The 20,930-nt window shown below is 36.8% G+C and overlaps 1 protein-coding gene across 8 annotated transcripts in view; it reads right to left on the reverse strand.

Annotated features, from left to right (window-relative positions):
* Positions 1-20,930, reverse strand: part of Eip63F-1 (Ecdysone-induced protein 63F 1) — a 32,587-nt gene that overhangs the window by 5,875 nt on the left and 5,782 nt on the right. For 3 of the 8 annotated variants that reach the window (XM_020951990.2, XM_020951992.2, XM_086834692.1), the window contains 3 exons: positions 19,388-19,426; positions 19,268-19,307; positions 6,079-6,222 (listed from right to left, as the gene is read on the reverse strand). In XM_020951990.2, the coding sequence (XP_020807649.2) occupies positions 6,079-6,222; positions 19,268-19,307; positions 19,388-19,426 (223 nt within the window). Of the gene's footprint in view, positions 1-6,078; positions 6,223-10,829; positions 11,129-12,310; positions 12,478-16,615; positions 16,870-19,267; positions 19,308-19,387; positions 19,427-20,930 lie in introns of those variants that run through there. The other 5 variants (XM_086834695.1, XM_086834694.1, XM_086834696.1 and 2 more) reach the window with 5 other exon arrangements.

Here is a 20,930-nt window from a genome sequence, read left to right on the forward strand (position 1 = left end):
TCCTCTCTAATTGCAATTTGTTTGACCAACCAGCAGCCATAATTAGAATTGCTAATTTAGTTGTTGGTCAAAAGAAAAAATAGATCACGCTGGAAAATAAACATAAATAAATTAATTAAAGGAAAAGGCAATAAAAGAGCTCAAAAAGGTTGGTTTTAAAAATAGATTTTATGCTGATAGTAACCACTTTGCTTAAGAAAAAGCTCAAGACTTGGGCTTAAACTAATAGAAAATCAATGTGTGATGTATTCCTAACGAGCTGCTGGCATTTAGCTTCAAGTGGCAATGTCATTATGTTTGTCTGGCATCAAAAACGCATTAAGGGTCAAAGAAACGCCGCAACAATTAGACACTGCAACCGAGAAGAGTTCCTGCCACACACTCAACCTCTGGCTAAATATTGGTTCATCGTCAACATATCAGTATGATGATTGCTTGGGGTATTTGCTCATATGTTGCCACAGACACACTCATATTCACAACATGGTCATACATGACCCATTATTGTCACAATCAGCCTCGACCCGTAGCTCACTCTCAACATTTTCCTAACGCTGTTTTTCCTGCTTTTTCTTGTCTGGCTGACATCTGGTTGACATTTGTGTATTGTTGAAACGCTGCTTGAAAAATATTTTCATTTGCGCTTAGCGGCTTTCAACCTACTTCTGTCGGGGGGTTTCCCTATCTGCTACTTGGTCTTGTCATTTGCCAGGATAACGGAGACGGTAACTATATGGCCAAGAAAGTAGGAAAAGTCTTAGATCATAAAAACTATTAGATCATAAAATAATTGTAGATCTAAGGGTTTAACAATTTTAGTTTTAACACTTTATAATAAAATAGGACAGTTGAAAGGCAAAGATATTGAAGCATATTTCTAGCTTCTACAAATGTTTAAATATTATTTGTTAGACCCCTTAAGTAGGGTATCTATGATCTACTCTGTTTGTTGGGGGTTTTTTTTTTTTCTCTTTGAGTAAAAGATTTCCCTTCCCTGCTGCCATTCGTAATAGCTTTTCTCAAGGGCCAGGCCCCCGCATTTCTTGAGAGGCCTTCCTTTTTTGCCTTCTTCCTCTTGGGTTTCTTTTTCTTTTCTTCTCTATTTTTTTGTTTTTTAAATACGAAAACCAAATGCACATTATCTCTATATCTGCCTCTATCTCCGCCAATGTCTGTGTCAGCCTGCAAAAAGGACAAGTCCAAGGATAATGAAAATGGCTTGGTTATATGTACGTTGATGTTGACGTTGCCGCCATTGTCATCGCTGGGTGTCCTTTTTTTCTTATTCCTTGTCTTCTTGTTGTTCCTTCTGCGGCATAAGGACATGCCTTGGCATTGCCAGCGACGAGGGCGTTTCTGCCAGCGACTGTTTGTCGCACATTTCGGTAATGTCCTGCATACAACGTGTCCTCCTGCCACAAACACATACACATATGTCGCTGCTCACTTGGCTCGTTAAGCAAAGCAGCGAATTTTCCAAGCTTGACCTGCAGTTTGCAAGCATTTCTTTTTGGCATTGATCGATGGTGGGAGTGGAGAGAGAAGAAAGGAGAAAGTTCTTGGCTCTATCAACGAGGTAAATCAATCAGAAAGCTTGAATATATATAAAATATTATTTAAGTTATATTTAAGGGAACTTTTAAAGGGTCTGCAGAGGGAATAACTTAAGATATATTCTCAAAAATCATTTGTAATCCTTAAACTGTTTCTGTTACCACAGAGTCACCTCAGGGATTGCTCTTGATCAATCACAGGTTCCTCGATGAGCGACATCCACTGACAACTGGCATAACAAATGACTCCTGTGGCCTGGCACTACTGCATTTTCAGGTCGGAGGTGTGTTGCAGCAACAACTTCATGCCAAAGTGTAATCAATTATTGGCAAATGTAGTTTGCTGGTTGCACGTTGCTGATGTTGCCAGTTGCCAGTTGTTGCTGCTGACCTCATGCCAGCAAAACGGAAACGGAAGTTCGCTTGCAGCCCTGTGTGTGTCTGTGTGTGTAAAGCACTCTTGTTTGATTGTTGCTCTGCTGTGCTGGGCTGTGTAAGTATGTGTAATTTGGCCACATTTGAGCTTGTAAAACAGGCAATAAATGCTGACTAACACAGAGAGAGAGAGAGAGAGAGTGCCTTTGATGGCCAATAAATTACCTTGCTGCTGTAGCTGCAGCTGTGGCCATTAATTGAATCGAGTCAAAACTTGGTAACTCGGCCAACGCTGCGTATGTGCAATGTCTGCTGCTGCTAATGCGAAATGCAGTTCAAGGCATTGGGGTTTCAGTTCTGAACTTTGAACTTAGCTTAGGTCTTTATTTCAACCCCCCCAAAAAAAATAGATTTTATTGCTGCCTTTCACCCGCCTTTCATGGTGATTTCTTCTTTATTTTTTCACCCTGCCATCCGGCCAGTCATTGCCATTCCTTTTGGTCTGCAATTTTCAGACAAATTTTCATGGAATTTTCACTGTTGGTATTTTAAGCTGTATTTAATTTGGCTCTTTGGCAGCTTGGCTACGTGGCACTTTTGGCTCCTTGAACTCCCAGCTGACTCCTTCTTGGCTTTTTCTTTTGGCCACTGGTTATGTAAATTCTGGGTTTTTGGGGGGAGAGTTCGTTGAAATTCGATTAAAGCAAATGCACAAAGGCTGTCTTGTGGGTCGGTGCAATTGCGTCCACAGTTGTGGCTAATGTAAAGCACAGCGCGCTGTGGCCGTGGCTGTGGCTTTTGGCCATGGCCAAAACTAATTTAACATGGCACAGATAGAGAGACAGAGAAACACATTTCCCCGTAGGGCCTGGCTGTGACACTTAACAACTTGCCTAATAGGAAATTTAATGGCTAGCGGCTGCTGGCATTTATGTGGATTTAGCGCCTAAAAGCAGGCAACCAAATCGCTGTCACATCTGGGCTAACACACACACACAACACACACATCCAATCGAAATTAATTGTGCGGCCTAAGAGCGTGCCACAATTACTTTTAAATGTCAGCGAACATAAATTGTCAATGGTCTGCTTAAGCGGCATTTGACCTAGCAAAATAAGAAGCAAAATAAGAAGAAATAATTGGGACCAAAAAAGTCAAGAAAAATATAAGTAAAAATCCAAGAAAAATCCTAGGCAAATACTAAAGAGAAAAAAAGGAAGAAATAACTGTTGCTTGCGTGCTACCTTTGCTACCTTTGCTATCCTGGCCGTAAAGACACGCATAAATAAGAGGCCAGGTCTGGGGGAAAAAACGGCTCTGCCAGGTGGTCACTTAGCAATGTCAGAACGACTAAATCAGCGACCCAGCTCCTTCCTTTCCTCCCTGTTTTGCTGGCCAAGAAAGTGTCATTGAAACCCCAAGAATGTTAATGAAGCCATAAAGTGCAACACGCTTTTTGAGCCAAACATTCAACAGCTTGGCCAGCCCTTAATCGAAATACCAGCGCACAAATTCGAGCCAAGAAAATATCAAGTAGATGGGGAAAGAAAAGAAACCAACAAAAAACAAAGTAAAGTAAAGTGTGTCTTTGTCTATTTCTTCCTTTTTTTCATGCCCACAATTTGCTGGCCTTTTATGTTGATTTGGTTGCCTTTTATGGGGTTCAAGGACCTCGTTAATATGCATTTTAAATCTGTGAAAAAGTTTCGATTTCACCAAGTGGGATATTGGATATTGGTGAACTTGGAGTTCAGAAAAACTTGGTGAGTAGAATGCGTAAAAAGTTTAAGTTGTAGTTAAATATTTGAATTTTATCTACTTTAAACTTGCGCTAGATATTTTCCATTCAAAAACTCAATTTCAGTCGGATTTAGTTATAATTTCCATTGAATTTTTGTTTTTGGGGCTAACAGCAGGCTTTCATTTCGCCTGCCTGCCGCACATGTTGTTGCGCCTGTGTTCCGTGTGTTGTTTGCTGTCAGCTTACAAGTCTCATACGCGGCGGGGAGTATGTGTCTGTGTGTGCCTGTGTGTGTGTGTGTTGGTATTTGCGGGTGTGGCTGCAACACTCGCCTGCCGCTGGCAGCCATCAAAGCGTCCCTCTCACCCCACTTCCGGCCACGGTGGCCCCCACACTTTCCGTCTGGAGCAGGGCGGCTGTCAGCAACAGTTGCCTGCTGTTGTATGATAAATGTCACTCGCCCGCAAAACCAATCCCACGATGCCGGGATCCTAATGGGAGGAGAAGGTTTTGCTGCGCCTCGAACGTGACCGAGTTTAAATTTACAGAATTTATGCAGGTGTCTAATGCAGTTGACCAATATTTAAATTACCTGTGAAAAGATTAACCGCAGCGCAATTAACAAATGTCGAGTAAACAAAAGGTGACATAAATAGGCTTTGAAATCGTGGTCACGTCGGTCAGAGTCTTTAATTTATGCAAGCACTTGAAAAAATAATTCATTAAAAATCGAATTCTATAACTTAATAAATAGTTTGATGTAAATTTGTGTAATAATTTATGATTTCTACCATTCACTCGTTTTTTATTATGGAAATAAAGATCTATTTGTATTTATAAATATTTATTTTCCCACCTTTGTGCATTATAGTATTTTTTTCCAGTGCACAACTTATATTGCATTTTATCTATTTAAAGGATAAGCCCATTTTGGCCATGAACACGTACATAGTAGTGGCTCAGACAACAATTGCATATTAATGCAGGAAATTCAATTTTCTGCCACGTTGCCCTAATTTAATTATAATATGCACAAACTGCCGCTTAAATTTATGACTGAAAAGTAAATAAAATACATTTTCCACATCGCAAAAAGAATGCAAGAAGCCCCCAGTCCCTTCTCGTTTATCTTCAATATCCTTATCAGGCAAAAGAAAAATGCTTTTACAGCCTTCCTTCCAGCCTTGACTGGGGAATTTCTATAATAAAAATTGCATTTCCTAACGAGTAAATTAAATGAGAAAAAAACTTCTTGCCGGCATAGAGGGACTGCAGAAAAAAGTTGCCTTAAAGCGGCATAATACTTGTGTCTTGCATGAAATTCTCAAGGAAGTAAAATGAAAAAAAAAAACGTAGCATACTTATCTGGGTTTGGGTTACTGGGAAGTTTTACATTTCTTTTCTATTTTTAATGCTTCTTAGGGCGGAGCTTGTAGTGAAATACCTTAATTTAGGTGTAATATTAAAGATTTGTTTAATGTTCTAGACGTAAAAGTGTTTTATTTAAAGACTAAGTACATATTTGTATAAGTTTGCAGGGTATTATAATTGAATTCATAGCTCATAACCTGTGAATGGGTCATTTACGACCCTATAAATCATATATATTCTTGATCAGTACGAGCAGCCGATTCGATCTAGCTAACTTAGGAAAAAAAAAATATATTCGAAAAATTTTCAAAATTTTATACATAGTTAAAATTGTCAAAATTTGAAACAAAAAATTAAATTTTTTTACATTTTAAATTGAGTATGCAGTTTTATTGACCTACTAAAAACTAACAAAGGACCGTTTTCCGAATTGAAATTAATGCGTTTTTGACTTAGGTATGCGTTTTTTAAACTTTGATTAATCTAAAAATTTTCAAATAGAAATATCGATAATTATTGTTTAAAAGAATCCGAATATTTAAAGCTGTTCGCTTCGATTAAAAAATTTAATTGCTATTCAAGTTTCCTTTCTTATTACTATCTTCTCTTTATACGTCTGCAACTATATAATCCTCAAAATCGTTAAAAAATCATAATTAATCGTAATACCCCCAAAATGAATCCGAAATTAAGCAATTTATTGCTGTATTATTTGGTTTACCTCTGGGGAAATTAACCCAAAGCGAACTCATTCAACCCGTTTATTTGCTTCGAGTGAGCTACACAACTTGATTAAACTCTCCTACAACCAATCGCCATGCCTCGATGGGTTTAATTAACCTTTCCCCCCACGGCTGCGGCCGTTCAAATGCCATATAACTACTTGAATTATTAAAGTCGACGACAAAACAAACACTTGCACAAAGGACTAACTGTTGCACTTAGTTGTCCACAGGTTGCCACACAAGGGTTAAAAAGGGCTATGGGGTAAAGTGGCCAGTTGTCGTTGTTTTGCTGCACAGGTAAGTGCCACTTACCTGAGTGGCTCGCCTCACGTATGAGATCGTGTATGATTTCGTCACGCACATTTATGCCCAGGTTCTTTAGCATAAATTGCAGCTCGTTGGCGGTGACACGTCCGTCACGGTTTCTGTCTAGTAAATCGAATGCTGTGCGTAGATCTGTAAATTGTTATAAAGAAATATATAAATTAATGGGAATATTTAATAAAAGTATTAAAATTTTCATTATAATAATATATTTCTTTGTAAACAATTTTTAAGCAAGAAATGAAGAGACATAAACAATGATTTCAAATTGTGTTAGACAATTAAATTGTTATAAAATGTTTTGTATTTTATGTTATTTATTTTCTTAATAATTTTCATTAAGTACCTGTTAATCAAATAACGAGAAATCCTAGAAAACCAAGAACTGTATTAAATCACACTTTTGCTTTCCGTGATTTCAAGTCAAGTCAAGTCAAGTTCCCCACTAAAATCTCAGGTTCCCCAAGCTTTTCTTAGAAAAGCCACTCCCCCTCTCCATCTCCTTTACACTTTTACCCATTTAAGGCGTTTACCAACCTCTCATACACATTCACACCCAGTTTTCCACATCTTGTGGTTTTCCCCAGAAGCAAAATAAGAAAAAATTACGTATGCGCAGTGTTGGCCACATAAGTATTTACATATCAGCTGGAATAAAATTGCGCCTTAAGTTCCAACCCCAAAACGCAAAAGAATTTGTCACAAAACATTAAGGCACAAACAAAAGAAAACAAGAAAGAAGAAAAAAAAAACAAACAGTCGTAAAAATGAAAGAGTCGTCTGTTTTTGGTGAAAATGCGTGATTTCATTTGTTGTGCGGCGGAAAAACTCGCGTGCCTTGTTCGTTAGTGTTAGTGCATCTGTACAAATTATGGAAAATGTTTATTTCTTGTTTTTCTCCCTGTTTTATTAGACGTTTGGCGGAAAACAAAGCTTAAACTCTCAACCGGGACTTGTGTGGGTGAGGTATGAGGTCCTTCCACAATAATTAAGGCCTTGCCATGGCCTTCTCCGCGGCACGCCAAAGAAGCCAAGGAACAGGACCTTAGTCAATGCCTTGCGGCCATAAAACCAGAGTCTTCTCTGCTTCCCCCCTCAATGCCAAATCGATCAAACATGCAGTTTGGCCTGCCACAAAAACAGGCCATAATATATTGCCTTTTAGTCAAAAACTTATAATTTTACCAATCGCCCATAACTTTGCGTGCAATTTGCTATGCAAAACTTTGATAAACACTAAAATAATGAGGGCGGAGAGAAATTACAACACTTAAAATGTACAATGCTTGTTTTTCAAGGAATATTTTTGCTTTTAGGATTTATTTTTAGAGACGTTTAAAGGCCTTTAACACCAAGTATTGTTAATAACTAAATTTTAAAGATTACTAATAAATAAGTAAATAAATAAAAAAAGGATGTTTAGACACCTTTCCATTTTGCAATTTAATGATAGGATCGTTTCGAAAATCAATAAGTATCGATATTTTAATATGAGGATTTTTTTTCGACAAAATAAGATTTTGAAAAAGTCGTAACTAAGCCAAAAAAGCAATTATTTCAATTCGGAAAGCTTTCCTATGTTTGTTTTTATAAGGTTAAAAAATCTGCATCTGCATCCCCATTTAAAATATAAAAAAATTAAAATTTTTATTATTTTTTTTTTTAATTTTAACGATGTAACCCCTTATAAAATTTTGGAAAAAATTTTGAAAAAATATTTTTCCTCCAGACATATCTAGTTCGATTCTGATTTTGGTGTTGATCAAGAATATATATGATTTATAGGGTCGGAAATGACTTCTTCGCGGTGTTACAAGCTTCTGACTAAAAAGGAAATACCCTGAAAGGGTATACAAAAAAGATAGAGAAGCAAACGCAATAGAAATCCTTTAAAGGCAGCCAGCCGTCTCGACCAGAATTCCGTTGGAAAAAAAGGACGAAAAAAAATGTGAGAATAGGGAACGAAGATATGCGAAAATTGCATGTAAATTGCTTTGGGCAAAGCCGCTTTTCCACCAGGCCACGCCCCCTTATACCAACTACCACTTGCTACACCCGCCCGATTTTCCCGCTTTTCCGTTCCGTTTTTCCCGTATGTAGACCACTTCCGTTGCCGTAGCTTTGTTAATACGACCGCACACACACTCTCACCCTCACACACCCACACTTATGTACATTTACACTTGAGTTGAGCTGGGAGGATGGGGGGAAAAGTGTGTGTGTTCTTGTATAGTTTGTAATTGCACACGTGTTTATACTTCAAATATTGACACATTGACACCAATATTTCACAGTGCAGTGTCTGCACTCCAGCTGGGCGAGAATGTGCTCCATGAATGGTGGGGGAATGACAGGTGTCGGCGATGGGACATATTGAGGTTGCCCCATTGGATTGGCGCATTTGATTGGCATCTAGTTAAGTTGGTGTCGTCGCCTTCAGTTCCCTTCGATCCAATACACAATACATATTCAAAATGGGATTGTTGCTCACTTCCACTTTTATGCGGTTGTCAGCGATGTGATAGCTGTGTCTAATCAAAATTTTCAACTAAGATCTGTTGCTATATTTCAGTTGCTTTAAAAAACCTAAAAACCTCCTATTCATTATCTAATTATCTCCCAATATCACTTCCCAACTATTATCCTGTGTCGCAGCTCTTTTTAATCTCGGGAAAATCTCTCTATATTTCCCCCTTTGGCTTTTTAGAAAAATTCACACTGACGCTGCGCAACGTGGCCCAGAGTGTTGGCATTAGCAATTAGCGAAAGTTTTTAATTGCCTTATTAAATCGGGACAAAGACAAAGTTGAGTTGCCATCAGGCTTAACAGTTTTTAGCCCGTCGGAAAAGCTTTGGCATTTCCATGACAAAGTCAAAATGCGCTCTTGCGGAAAGTTTGCAATCTGTAAGTGTCGCTGTAACTAATTGAAGGGGACAACATCTCGGAGCGATGGCTCCTCTCCTTGGTAGTTATTGTATAAAATTCCTGGGGGTTCCCCTAATTGCCGCTGCACTTGAGCTGTAAAACTTTCCCCTGGGAAAGAGAAAACATTTGTTCGTTGTCCTTGTCCGTTTTGGTTTACTGTTGTCAATAAACTCAAAAACACTATGGAACATGAAGATAAATACTATGGGGTTAAACTTTAAATGGAAGTTATTTTTAAAGTATTTTTTATATATATGAATATAGATATTTGATAACTTAATTTAATTTTGTATTTGAAAAATGTTTATTTTAACTTTCTACTGTTATTTTAAGTCATGTCGTTTGATGACTTTGCTTACGCGAGGTCCTTAAAGGATCTCCCCAAAGCCTCGTCTTGCGGTGGCAGTGTAATTGAGTTGGCAACAAACTTGGCAACACTTTCCTTCGCATACAACTCACAGAGGCAACCCAATAAATTGCACTTGGCCACATAAATAACGCTTAAAAGTGAAAAGTTTTTTAGCTGCAAAACTTTTGCCATCCCACATATATTGGCAAAAGGATTTGGCTGAGTAAAAATAAAAAGACTGCTGCAAGGAAATTGCCTTGTGCATAAACCAAAATGGCCATGAAATGTGGCTTATAAAAAGCGGAAGTCACGAGGTTAAGGAATTTCATGTTACAGATCTTAATATATATCCATTTGGGATCAATAAAGTCCAAACGACTTTTAATATGAATTCCACTTTTTAAAATGAAATTTGGTAACACAGATTTGCTTATCCATTTGAAATTTTCCATGGCTATTAATAGCTTGGCAATAAGCAATATTAATCCCCTTTCATGTTGGCTTTGAAATGAAATTATCCTGCACAAAGGACGCGGCTTGAACATTTTACGCGGGCTTTTCAACACTTCAAACGTGTCAAATTGAAGTGGGCGTGGGCGTGTTTCCCTTTAAGGACCTCTATTTGTCACATACACACACACATACATCAGGGAGAACTGTGTGGGCGTATAGGAAAAACAGAGTTGCAAATAAAGTTGTGGAAGGCAGGAAAACTATAGTAAAGAGAACACAACAATTAAGAGGGGAAAACTCGTGCCGAATCACAACAATAATAATGTGAATTAATAATGAGGACTTTGTTGCCGGGTCGCCAAGATAAGATATTATTGTTACTATATGTTAATTCCAAGCCAAATCACCAAATGAAGAAGGAAAACAATAACAGAACAAAAAGTTATCGTGTTGATTAGATTGGAAATTCCGTTGATTATGCTTGATTGTATTATTTTGTATTTCTGTTTGCATTTCCTTTGAGTGTGTGTGGGAGGGCAGTCTGCTGATTTCGCATGACACACGACTCTTTTGTGATTATTATTTCCCTCCCCGGTCTAATTTCTGTTTTAAAACATATAGATTTTCAGTGATAATTGTGCATATCATGTGCTCCGGTTAGCACAATCATAGAAATGTGTGAAACACATGGGGAATAATGATAATTACAGTAGCACAACTAAAGAGTTTAGCAAATTGTGCTGAAAATTTATGAGTCGCTAGAAGATTGCTCTTTTGGAAATAATAGATAATTTAAATATTATTTACGATTATTAGATTTTTCAGATCTTAATAAGAGGAGTCATAAATCAATGAATTTATTAGTCTAATCTGTTAATTTCCATCTCAAATCTTCACTAAATTTGTGCTCATAATAAAAGTACCCACAGAATTAGCCTAAAATAATATAAACTTATTAAACTTAGTGCTTTTTTATGTAATATAATAGCGAATATAAATTATTTTCCATACTTAGCTCACCTCGCACTTGACTTGCGATTGCTTTGTGATCCATTTTTGTTGTCTGTTTTTGGTTTTTTTGTTGTCTATATATATTAATTTGTGTATTTGTTTTCTATATAGTATTTATAGATTTAGTGTTTTGTGTTATATTCGACGCCTTCTTTTTGTAGTATCTTTTTTTGCTCGTCGGCAATTATGACTTTTACTTTTTTCTTTTGTTTAGTTGTTTTTTTTCTGCGGATGTGTTCACTTATTTGTGTCTCTGTTAACAGGGCGTATGAGTAACGTGTGCGCGAAAGTTTGCACTACTTAAAAATAGAGGGGGGAAATCATTATTCGATTATTGGTCGATCTTGGCAGAGCAGCGTGCAAACAAAGCGAACAATTATTATCAGCTTGATTGCACTTGGACTCTTGGTTTGGTTTTGGGCCACTACCCCTACGGCATTTTAATTGCAATTAATTACTGAAATCACGACCGATTGAGGTCAAATGTCGATGTGTTTGGGGCACGCATTCAGGGTCAGGGCTCTCTCTCTCTCTATTATTTTACCATGTGCAAGGCAAAAGCCCGTCAGCCTTTATATTGTTCCTTCCACATCAGCCGACACTTGTCGGCTTTCTTCAATTTATCGCCCGTCATTTGCTGAGTTTTCCCAGACTTGATATTTCAATAATTATGCAGCCAGTCAGCCATTTCTCTTAAAGGCCAATAAATATGTTACGTATATATATATATGTGTCTGGGGCTGATGCAAATTGAAAGTTTCATTACCAGGCACAAAAGAAAGAAATATGAAGGCCAATTAAGTTGTCTTAGGTTCGTCAGAGTCTTTAATAATATTGAGTACTGCTATTATAATATTTTAATGGGGTTTCTATACTACCTTTTCTTTAATAGTTATTCATTATATTACTGTCTCTACAATTACCATATCTCTGAAATAATAAACTCCAGACATTTCCAGGAACAACAGTCAGCTTGGGAAAACCTTATCAAACGCTAGAACTTTTGAGTCAATTCCAATTATAACTTTTGACACTATCCATCACATGCGGAAACTAATTTTCCCTATCAAATTTCCAAGCAATTGACGTATCCTCACATTTATCATGGTAATTATAGCTTAGTTGACATGTGAATAATGCACTGCCTTTTTGCTTTAAGGGAAACTGAGTGGGGAAAGTGACATAACAGACTCCTTTTGGTCTGTAGTTTTTCGGGGAGTTCACTCTTATTGTCCGTCCAGACTGAAGGAGACACTTCAAGGCCACACGTTACGCTTCAATTACGCGACTAGAGTTCAAAAATATTTTGCCGTGGGGGTGCAGTGCCCAAACCAGAAAGGGATTCCCCGGAACCAATCTTTACCCGTTTTTTAAAATAAGAAAAATCGAATCGGCTGCTCTGGCCAAGAGATTTATAGAACCGATAGCGGTTGGAGGTGTTAAGTAAGTGTTAGTTAGTTGGTGATAGTTAGATGGAGCACCGATAGCACGGCTATTTGTTAGTTTATCTCAATCCGTCGCGACTTTTTCTTGCCAATCGCGTCGACTTCGAAACTTAAACTGAAAATGAAACTGAACTGAACGCCACATGAATGGCGGCTGGCGGCCCCTGTTGGCAGTAGGCTCGTGCCGCCAACCCCCCAGACATCGTTCGGCTCTGGTCCCGTTAGCCGAAGACTGTTCGCATTCGGGTGCCGATTGCAGAGACTTCGGCAATCTCTGGCTTCGGCGAAATTTCATTCATTGCTGGGGCAATCAGCGAAATGTGCTCTATACTCGTACCTCTTAAGGGTATATTGGTTTTAATGTTAGTTTACAAAGCCTTATACATATTTTATAATTGAAATCTAATACTATTCATTTATTTAAAAAATCTTGTTTGTTAAGTTAATTAACGATTTCGAAATTACGTATACGTAATATATTGTATTCTCTGTTTTTCTTAACTATACCAATTAATAGGTATTCCCAAGTCGGGGCCTTAGCTCTCATAGCTCCTTGTTTTGTTGCTGCTTCTGTTTTCATAACGTTCTTCTCCACAAAGAAAATAGAAGAAGAGAGAGAGAGAGAGAGAGAGAGAGTGGAGCAATGGAGAGTGATAAGAGTGTAGGAGAATGAGAGATTCCACATTGGAATGTTTTTTAGTGTTTTCGCCTTTGACTCAGCATTCACGTGATGTCGTTCGCATTTCTGTTTGAAGGACTTTTCGGGCTTTTTGTTAGTGTTCTTCGTATGATAAATATGATAAGTTTGTTCACTCCGTCTGCTAGTTATGCATTTCATTATTATTCAATATGCATATTTATAATGCTCTCATTTTCGGTGCTTAAAAAGTTTTAATTGATTGCAAATAAAGTTTGTTTTGGCAATGTGGATATAGGTAGAACCGACCATAAATATAATTTAAAATAGAAAGTTTTAATAAGATCTAAAGAAAATTTAAAATCCACGAAGAGTAAGGGTGAATATATGGAGCTTATAACTTTTTTTTGAAGACTTTTTTAATAAAAAATAAAATAATAAAATAATGTATATTAAGGAATGCATTTCACTTATAAATATTATATTTAATATTATTAAATACATTTTTGAAGTAAGTTTAATTTTTATTTATTTTATTTTCCATCTACATGAAATATCACGCATACGCCCTGTTTCCCAGAATGTCCCGCTTGCAAAGAATTTTGCAAGGAGAATTTTTCCAGTAACCTTGTGTAAATAACAACAACAACCACAACCAAATTGCATTCTGTGCAGCATGCAATTAAAATAACAACAACAATGCACACAGATGCACTTTGTCTTGTCTGTGTGCGCGAAGGGGAAATTCACGAGTCTCTCGCTCTCTCTTCTCTTGGAATCCAGAGTTCCGAGTCTCTCTTTGGCGCCTACTACCATCTCCGTCGCACCCACACCGAGGAAGCCCGTTTGTTTGGCTCAACGAATGTGCGGAACAAAACAAAATAATGGAAAACGGCTTTGTAGTTGTTGTCGGTAGCAGTAGGGGGGGAGGAATTGGGGGCAGAACGAAAGAGAAAAGGAGAGGGAAAGTGGTGGTAACGTTACACGTAAGGGTTTATGCAACGTTATCGCTTGATTTTTATGTAATTCTCAATTAAATCGTTTTCATGGGCTTATGGGTCAGATTGTTTTATAAATTGACATTTTTAATTAAAATTTATATAAAAACTAGTTTACAATTTCTGCAAATAGGAAGTAGTTTTGCGATTAAATAAATTTTGTAGAAATTACTAATTATAGATTACTATTTTCAAGAAAGAAAATTCTGTAAAAGAAAGAAAACAAAGACAAGTTCAATGACTTCTTCTAAGCAGTGTCCTTAAAATAATCCTTTAAAATGAAAGAAAAACAAATGTTAAACAGTTGTATCTGCTGGTTGCCTTTTCCCCGGAAAACAAAGAGCGGGTTGAAGGAACTGTAAAACAAATTTTCGCTTTCGGTTTTCCCTTCCGACAAATGAGCTGCAATCCTTTAACAAGGTCCTGTCCACTCTGCCTCCCCCATCAAAGTCCTTGGTTCGTTCAACTTGTGGCAATGCAAACAACTTTTTAATGAAAATTAATTGCGAAAACTTTGGCCAGCCAACTGAGAGTGAAATGCAAGCCAAAAGCTATCAGCTCTAGGTTAGATGGATTGAGTTAACAATATGTGCAGCTTTATTTCAGGACGATGGCCTCTAGATTGTAGGTGTTCGGGTCAGTGCTTCTCCGATGCCAATATAAAATATAAATTACAACGCAAAAGAAACTTTACCAGAAGGCGTAAATTGTATTAGGCGCGGCCAAGTGGCTAACTATGCGGGTCCAAAAACATCACGAACCTAGCACGCCCACGAAAAAAAAGGCGGGGGTTTCCCTTTCGCAGAGCAAACGCAAACGAAGTCACGTGCCGACGCCAGAGGGCGACAGGCATCCACGACGGACAACGGACTGACATCGGTTAAAGGCGCCTGATTTTAATGCCTAATCACATTCCCACCCATAACGAGTGACAGGAGTCTAGGGCACTGAAGGGAAAATTCTAGGATATAATATTAGAGTTAAATATAGAATTTAATGTTAATATACCAGTTTAATTTCCTTTACTTTGACCTAACAAAATAACAATTTATATATGTATCTATTCATTATTTGACTATCTTTTAAGATATTTTTAAGTATATCCTTTTTATCTCTGCAGAAATCAACAAAGGAGTTGCCAATTTACGAGGTGTTTGCCATTAGCAATGCGTTTCCACTCAATGATAAAAAACATAGAGCTTTTTATCTGCACTTTCTCCCTTTTTTATGGGTCCTTAAAACACTCAAGGCCACTCATCTGCATGGCTGGGATTCCCAATGATCTGAATGTGAGAGTGCAGCTGCTGGATGCCGATTCAATGTCCTGCATTAATATGCAAAAATCAATCCGAGGGCAGCCATTGCCATCGTCAAAATCTTTCATACGCAAAACGTGCCAGCTAAACGAGCCCCAAAAAGGGGGGTGTGTGGGGTGTATTACTGGGGTGTTAGGGTCAAGGACATGGAACACGCACAGCTGCAGACTGACTACGTAAAACAATTTTTCATCTAGCTTTGTTATTGAATCCATTTACGTGACCGAATTAGCGCCTTGCCAGCATACAAATCCTTTCCTTTTTAAAACACATTTCACAATTTACAGTACATCAATACGAAAATTGCTAAACAATGTACATGGGTGAGGGGTTCAAAATACCGGAAACAATGCTGAAATTGATATACATATTTCATGGATACTTTGACATGATTTTGCTTAACAAAAACATTAAATTAATGTGTGTAATTTGGCAGCAAATTGATACAATATCTAAGAGACTAAATAATGTTCTACTACTTTTAAAATTATAACTTATAAGCTACCTTTCAGAACAGTTTATTTTATTTTCTGACATTTCCTTGCCAAATAAATCACATGCAGAGTACAATTGCAATTTTTACAGTCAACAAACGTTCTCGTTTTTCACTTCACTTCGGTTTTGTGCCTAATTGTCTTGCCATTCATAACTCAAGTCAAGTAGTAAGCCGAGAATTTTTGTGTGGCACAAACCTAAAAAAAACTGCCAGCGTTGCGTAAACATAAATCAAGTTGCAACGTAAAAAAGAATAGGAAAAAGAGCTGGGCAGAAAATATTATGGCTGCCACTGACTGTCAGGTTTCATCAGTGGCAAAGTGGCAACAAATTAACTGCCAACCCATAACGCCCACTTGCCAAATACACACCAACATGTACAGGCATTGAGATAATTTTCAGTGATAACGAAGAGCGACAGGAAGCTACACTCGACAAAAATATTATTTTAAATTTAATTTATATATATTACAAACTTTGATCTATGATTTGCGAGCTTTATCATAAAATTTGCACTTTTTAAGAGGTTTTAAGAACACTACTAATTACTAGAGCACCCTAGATGATGTTTCTTGCAAAACCTATTTATAAATGTATAATGATTTTATTTATATTTAAGTTTGTAATACTTTCTCCTAACCCATTCAATGTAGCTATCTTCTAAGACTTCTCTCAGTGTATTGACAATACGTGGCTGCTGACAATCGTTTAATTAGTTTTACAAGTGTGGCGACAAATGGAGATTGGCCGTGCCTCTCGCAAGTTGATTGCTGTCAAGCAAATGAGCAATATTTGACTTTTCTGCCTTCGAGCTCCTATCGTATCGATAACGATAACGATTGACTAAAGTTCGGTTTTTCGATGGGTGTTATTTCTTCTTGACTTTCATACTCACACTTATCATCTTTGCTCATATTTCCGAATCGAAAAGACGCAAATTTCTGTTGGCGAACGTTCAACGATCGCTGGTGCTATAATTTTCCAGCACTATCACAATCGTGGGATCAATCAGATACAAGACCGAGGGAACAATCAATCAATCAATCAAACAATCACAACACGACGAAGACACTCGAGGGCACTTCCGACCGCCACATAAGCTGAGCGCGAAATAATAATAATGCTGCAGGAATGCCCAGCGTTTACCGTGCGATTTATCTACGAAAAACTCCAAGATAATGAGACGGGAATGAAACGAACTAACCAGAACTCGGAGCCCGGAGAGTTCCCACTGTTAGCTAGTCTTCTCCCCCCGGTTGGTTGTATATTGTATTATATTTCATTTCGGTGATAACGCCCGTCGTCGCTCCCCGCAGATAACTAACAAACCGAGTTATCAGCCGATGGATGGTAGGTGGTTCTGGATTCAAGGCGGGTATTTTATATCTGGGATGGGCCAGACCAGCGGGTCGCCTGATTTCATTAAGTGCTAGTCTATATGTCGTAATGATATTTGCTCTAGCCGGTAATATTATTATTATTGCTCTTCTCAGAGTGGCCTTATCATGATTTCAGTTGTCTGATTACCAGAGTGAGACAATCAAACATGAACACTCGTCGTCGTCGTTGTCGAGTGGGGCCTTAGCCTAAATGATGTCTCTCCAAGTGGGGTAATACTAGTAGTTCTTTAATATCAGTTTCTATAAAGTTTATTTTAAATATGATCTCTTAAATATATACTCAATGCCATGTAGTATTTATCAATATGTCTCCAGTCTCTAATAAACATTAATGACTTTGATTACCCTGCAGTAATGAAGCCACAATGGGTCCCTCCCTGCCTCATAAATGAGTCATTTGAGTCATTTTATGATTGTTTTTCTCGCTGCCTTTTTTTTCCACTGTTGTGGCCAAATATTTGCCGTAGATCAGCACGGGGACTGACTGTCAAATGAAAGTGCCTGGCCCCGATTTAAATACAACTTTGTTGTTTGCCCTGTCAGCCGAGGGGGATATGTGTCACATGAGCGTGGGATCACATTGGATCTTGGATCTTATCAGATTCGGCGGCTTTCGATTGTAAAAACACACTCTCTGGCAAAATCCCCACAACGAAATTAAATTGCGAACGCAAGCCAAGGTAGAGCAGGTTTATTTTCTATAGCTTCTCTTATTGGAAACTTTATGCGCTCGCTAATTGGGCACGTGATGCGCGGGTGTCTGCTATCTCTATCCCCCCTAGCCTCTATCTCTCTCTTTTGCTCTTCTCCATTATCGGGTGGAAAAAGAAGGAGGCGCGTTAATTAAATTTCAACTCGATTATAACCATCTTGATTAGATTATAGCTTTGCCGGTGTTTCTGAACAAAATTTTAAAAATAAAAATAGCCATAAACGTGCTTGTACAGAGGGAGAGAGAGAAAAGTGTGGTACAGGTAGAAATTCCCGCTAGTCGCCATCCATCTTTAAGTGTCAGTGCACCTGTCCTGCCAAAATGGCTAAAATTAGTTTTGCTGCACACACGTTCATTAATTTTAGCCAAACAACATGCAAAAGGCGGTCAGCAAATTTGTCTGGCTAAAAATAAAACAAACGCCGAAAATAATGTATAACCCTTTGAAAAAGAAACATAACAGTGGAAAATTAAAATAAATTAAATAAATATTTTAATACCAAAAAATGGGAATTGAATTTAATTTACCTAAATTGAAATTACAAAGTTCTAAAGTGACATTTTTTATATAAGTTTTGCCTAACTCTCACTCTAATAATGAATATAAAAATATAATTTAAAATAAAAACAGTGTTAAAATTGTATTTTTAATCGAAATGAATACAATACAATTTATTTTTTAACAAACTTTCATTACTTTCCCCCGTGAACTGCACCTTTCTTATTCTGTTAAAATAAATTGCGTATACGCAGTGTGGGTCAGGCCAAGAACGCAGTACAAAATATATGATATAAAATGTTGGCTTAAAGTTAACAAAAATATTAATAAATATAAATTTAGGTATTGATATTTAAGGTTTCAGGTAAATTAAAAAATATGTGAAATTTTAGGTTTTCTTGAAGTCATAAGTGGCCCAAAAAGACAGTGATTGCAAAAAGTCATATATATTCCGATTCGCAATGAAAATCCTAAATATATTTTAATAAAATATAGAGAAACAAAATTTTTAAATTTTCGACCAATTTTTAAGCCTTTTTAAATTGTCAAAAATTGAAATTTTTTTTAATAATTTCAAAGCCAGTATGCAGATTTGTTAACCTAATAAAAACTAGCACAGACACGTTTTCCAAATTGAAATTAAGACATTTTTGACTTAGTTATGGTATTTTGAAAAGTTGATTTTGTCCAAAAAAATACCAAAGAAAAATATTAAGAATTAACAGACTCCAAATGACTGTGCTTACTGTTTACCTTAAAACATAAATATCTTTACAAATTATGAAAAACCAAACAGTACTTGTAGTCTACGAACATTAACCCATATTTTGTTCAATGTTTTTCCGAAGAAAATCAGAGGTCACTGTTCTGCGAGTCGATTTGTTTAGTAAATAAACAATTAGCCCATTGATTTGTGGTTTGATTTTGGTTACTTACCTTTGATTTCCACCTCTGTGAATGGTTTCTTCTTGACAGACTGCCGACCGAGAAATAAAACGAGTCGAAAGTGAAAAACAAATAAATAAAAACGAGTCAGAGAAATAATTGTATATTTACCTTGGTGGCCCGTTTGCCCAGCAAAGCTGTTCCCAGCATCTGTGAAATCAAATAAAAAATTAAATAATACTAAATAGAAAAGAACAAAAGGTTAAATTTAAAAATAATGTAGCATACTCTCAAGCGGCACAAGGAAAATCTCGAAGGTGTTCTTAATTTTTCCTTGGGGGTTTGTGTGTGAAAACTGACGAAACAGTGAGGTATATATTTTTACATTTAGTCGATTAGTCTTTTTATTTTTGACATTCCGTTTATTACGTTGTTATTTTAGCTGCCGCCCGTCTTGGCCGCTTTTCCGATCTATTTTTTTCTATTTTTATTTGAGGAATTCCGAACAACATCTCTAGTAAGCCAAAACAAAACAAAAAAGTGCAAATCGCATTTAGACAAGTGCAATTAGTGGGTCTTAAGTACTAAGACTAAGCACCCCAAATATTAATCGATTAAACCTGGCAGGGGGCTAGGAAAACTTTTCGTGCCTTTAATTTATTTATTTCCCAATACCAATTTCAATTACGAAGTGAATGGCGCAAGTATTCAAGCAATTTTTGATTAATTACGCTGAAAGTATTTATTTATAAATATCAATCTATAGACTTAATGTGTGGCAGTATCCAATTTTCCAATTTCCCCCCAAAACAATGCATATTTTAAATGCATTTAAATTGTGTGCCAAACAGGCAGCAGAAAAATCGCTGATTAACGTTTAATTAAATCATGTGTTGTTTTGTTTGTTTACCTCGATTGACCTTTGAGGCTTTCAATTTTCTTTTTTTGCTTTAAATACAATTGCAGAAAATGTGGTTCTTTTCTTAGGAAATGTATTTTTAAATTAAATTGTGATGGTATTTTTATGTAATTTATTAACTTGACTGATGGATATGACTTGTCTGCTAATTATTTTTTTAAATATTTTTTTTTAAATATAATTTGTAATAGTTAGTTACAGTTTTACCTCATTCATAAATTAAATTTACAAGGTTTAAGGTAAGATTATCTTGTAATCGTAGTTAATATTCAACTTGTTCACAGAAATTGTTAATTATTATGTGCGGCAGATGGCCGTGTAAAACCTTGGCCCAGGTTAGTTACCTTAGCCAATTGTTGCTTTATTGGCTTATTCGTGGAAATGGGAATAAATGCAGATTCTGGTGGCATTGCTCACGTGCCAAAAAGACGCATAAAATGTAAACAAATTAATAAATTCATTGGGAATGGGGTTTTAATGCTCGTTTAATGGCATTTTTCGTTGACACTTTTTTTATCCCCCTCCCAGAAAATTCACCTGCTCGAATCTGTTTTTATGATCTGAATACTATAATCGCTTTTTATGTGGCATGTAGTCTCTGCCAAAAATCATAAATCCTGAGGCTTGTTTGTGAAAAAAAAACCCGACAAAATATTATTGTGTGTGTCGTCAATGCGAGGGGAAGAGATTTTGATAAACACATTCGATACTTTGGACCTCAAATAAAAATTCTTTGGGACTAACTCAGTTTGTCTACAAATATTATAGAAATATATACATATATATACAACTTGG

Source organism: Drosophila serrata, unplaced genomic scaffold (assembly GCF_035046125.1).
Source record: "Drosophila serrata isolate PLE 108 unplaced genomic scaffold, ASM3504612v1 contig_273, whole genome shotgun sequence".
Taxonomy (NCBI): domain Eukaryota; kingdom Metazoa; phylum Arthropoda; class Insecta; order Diptera; family Drosophilidae; genus Drosophila; species Drosophila serrata.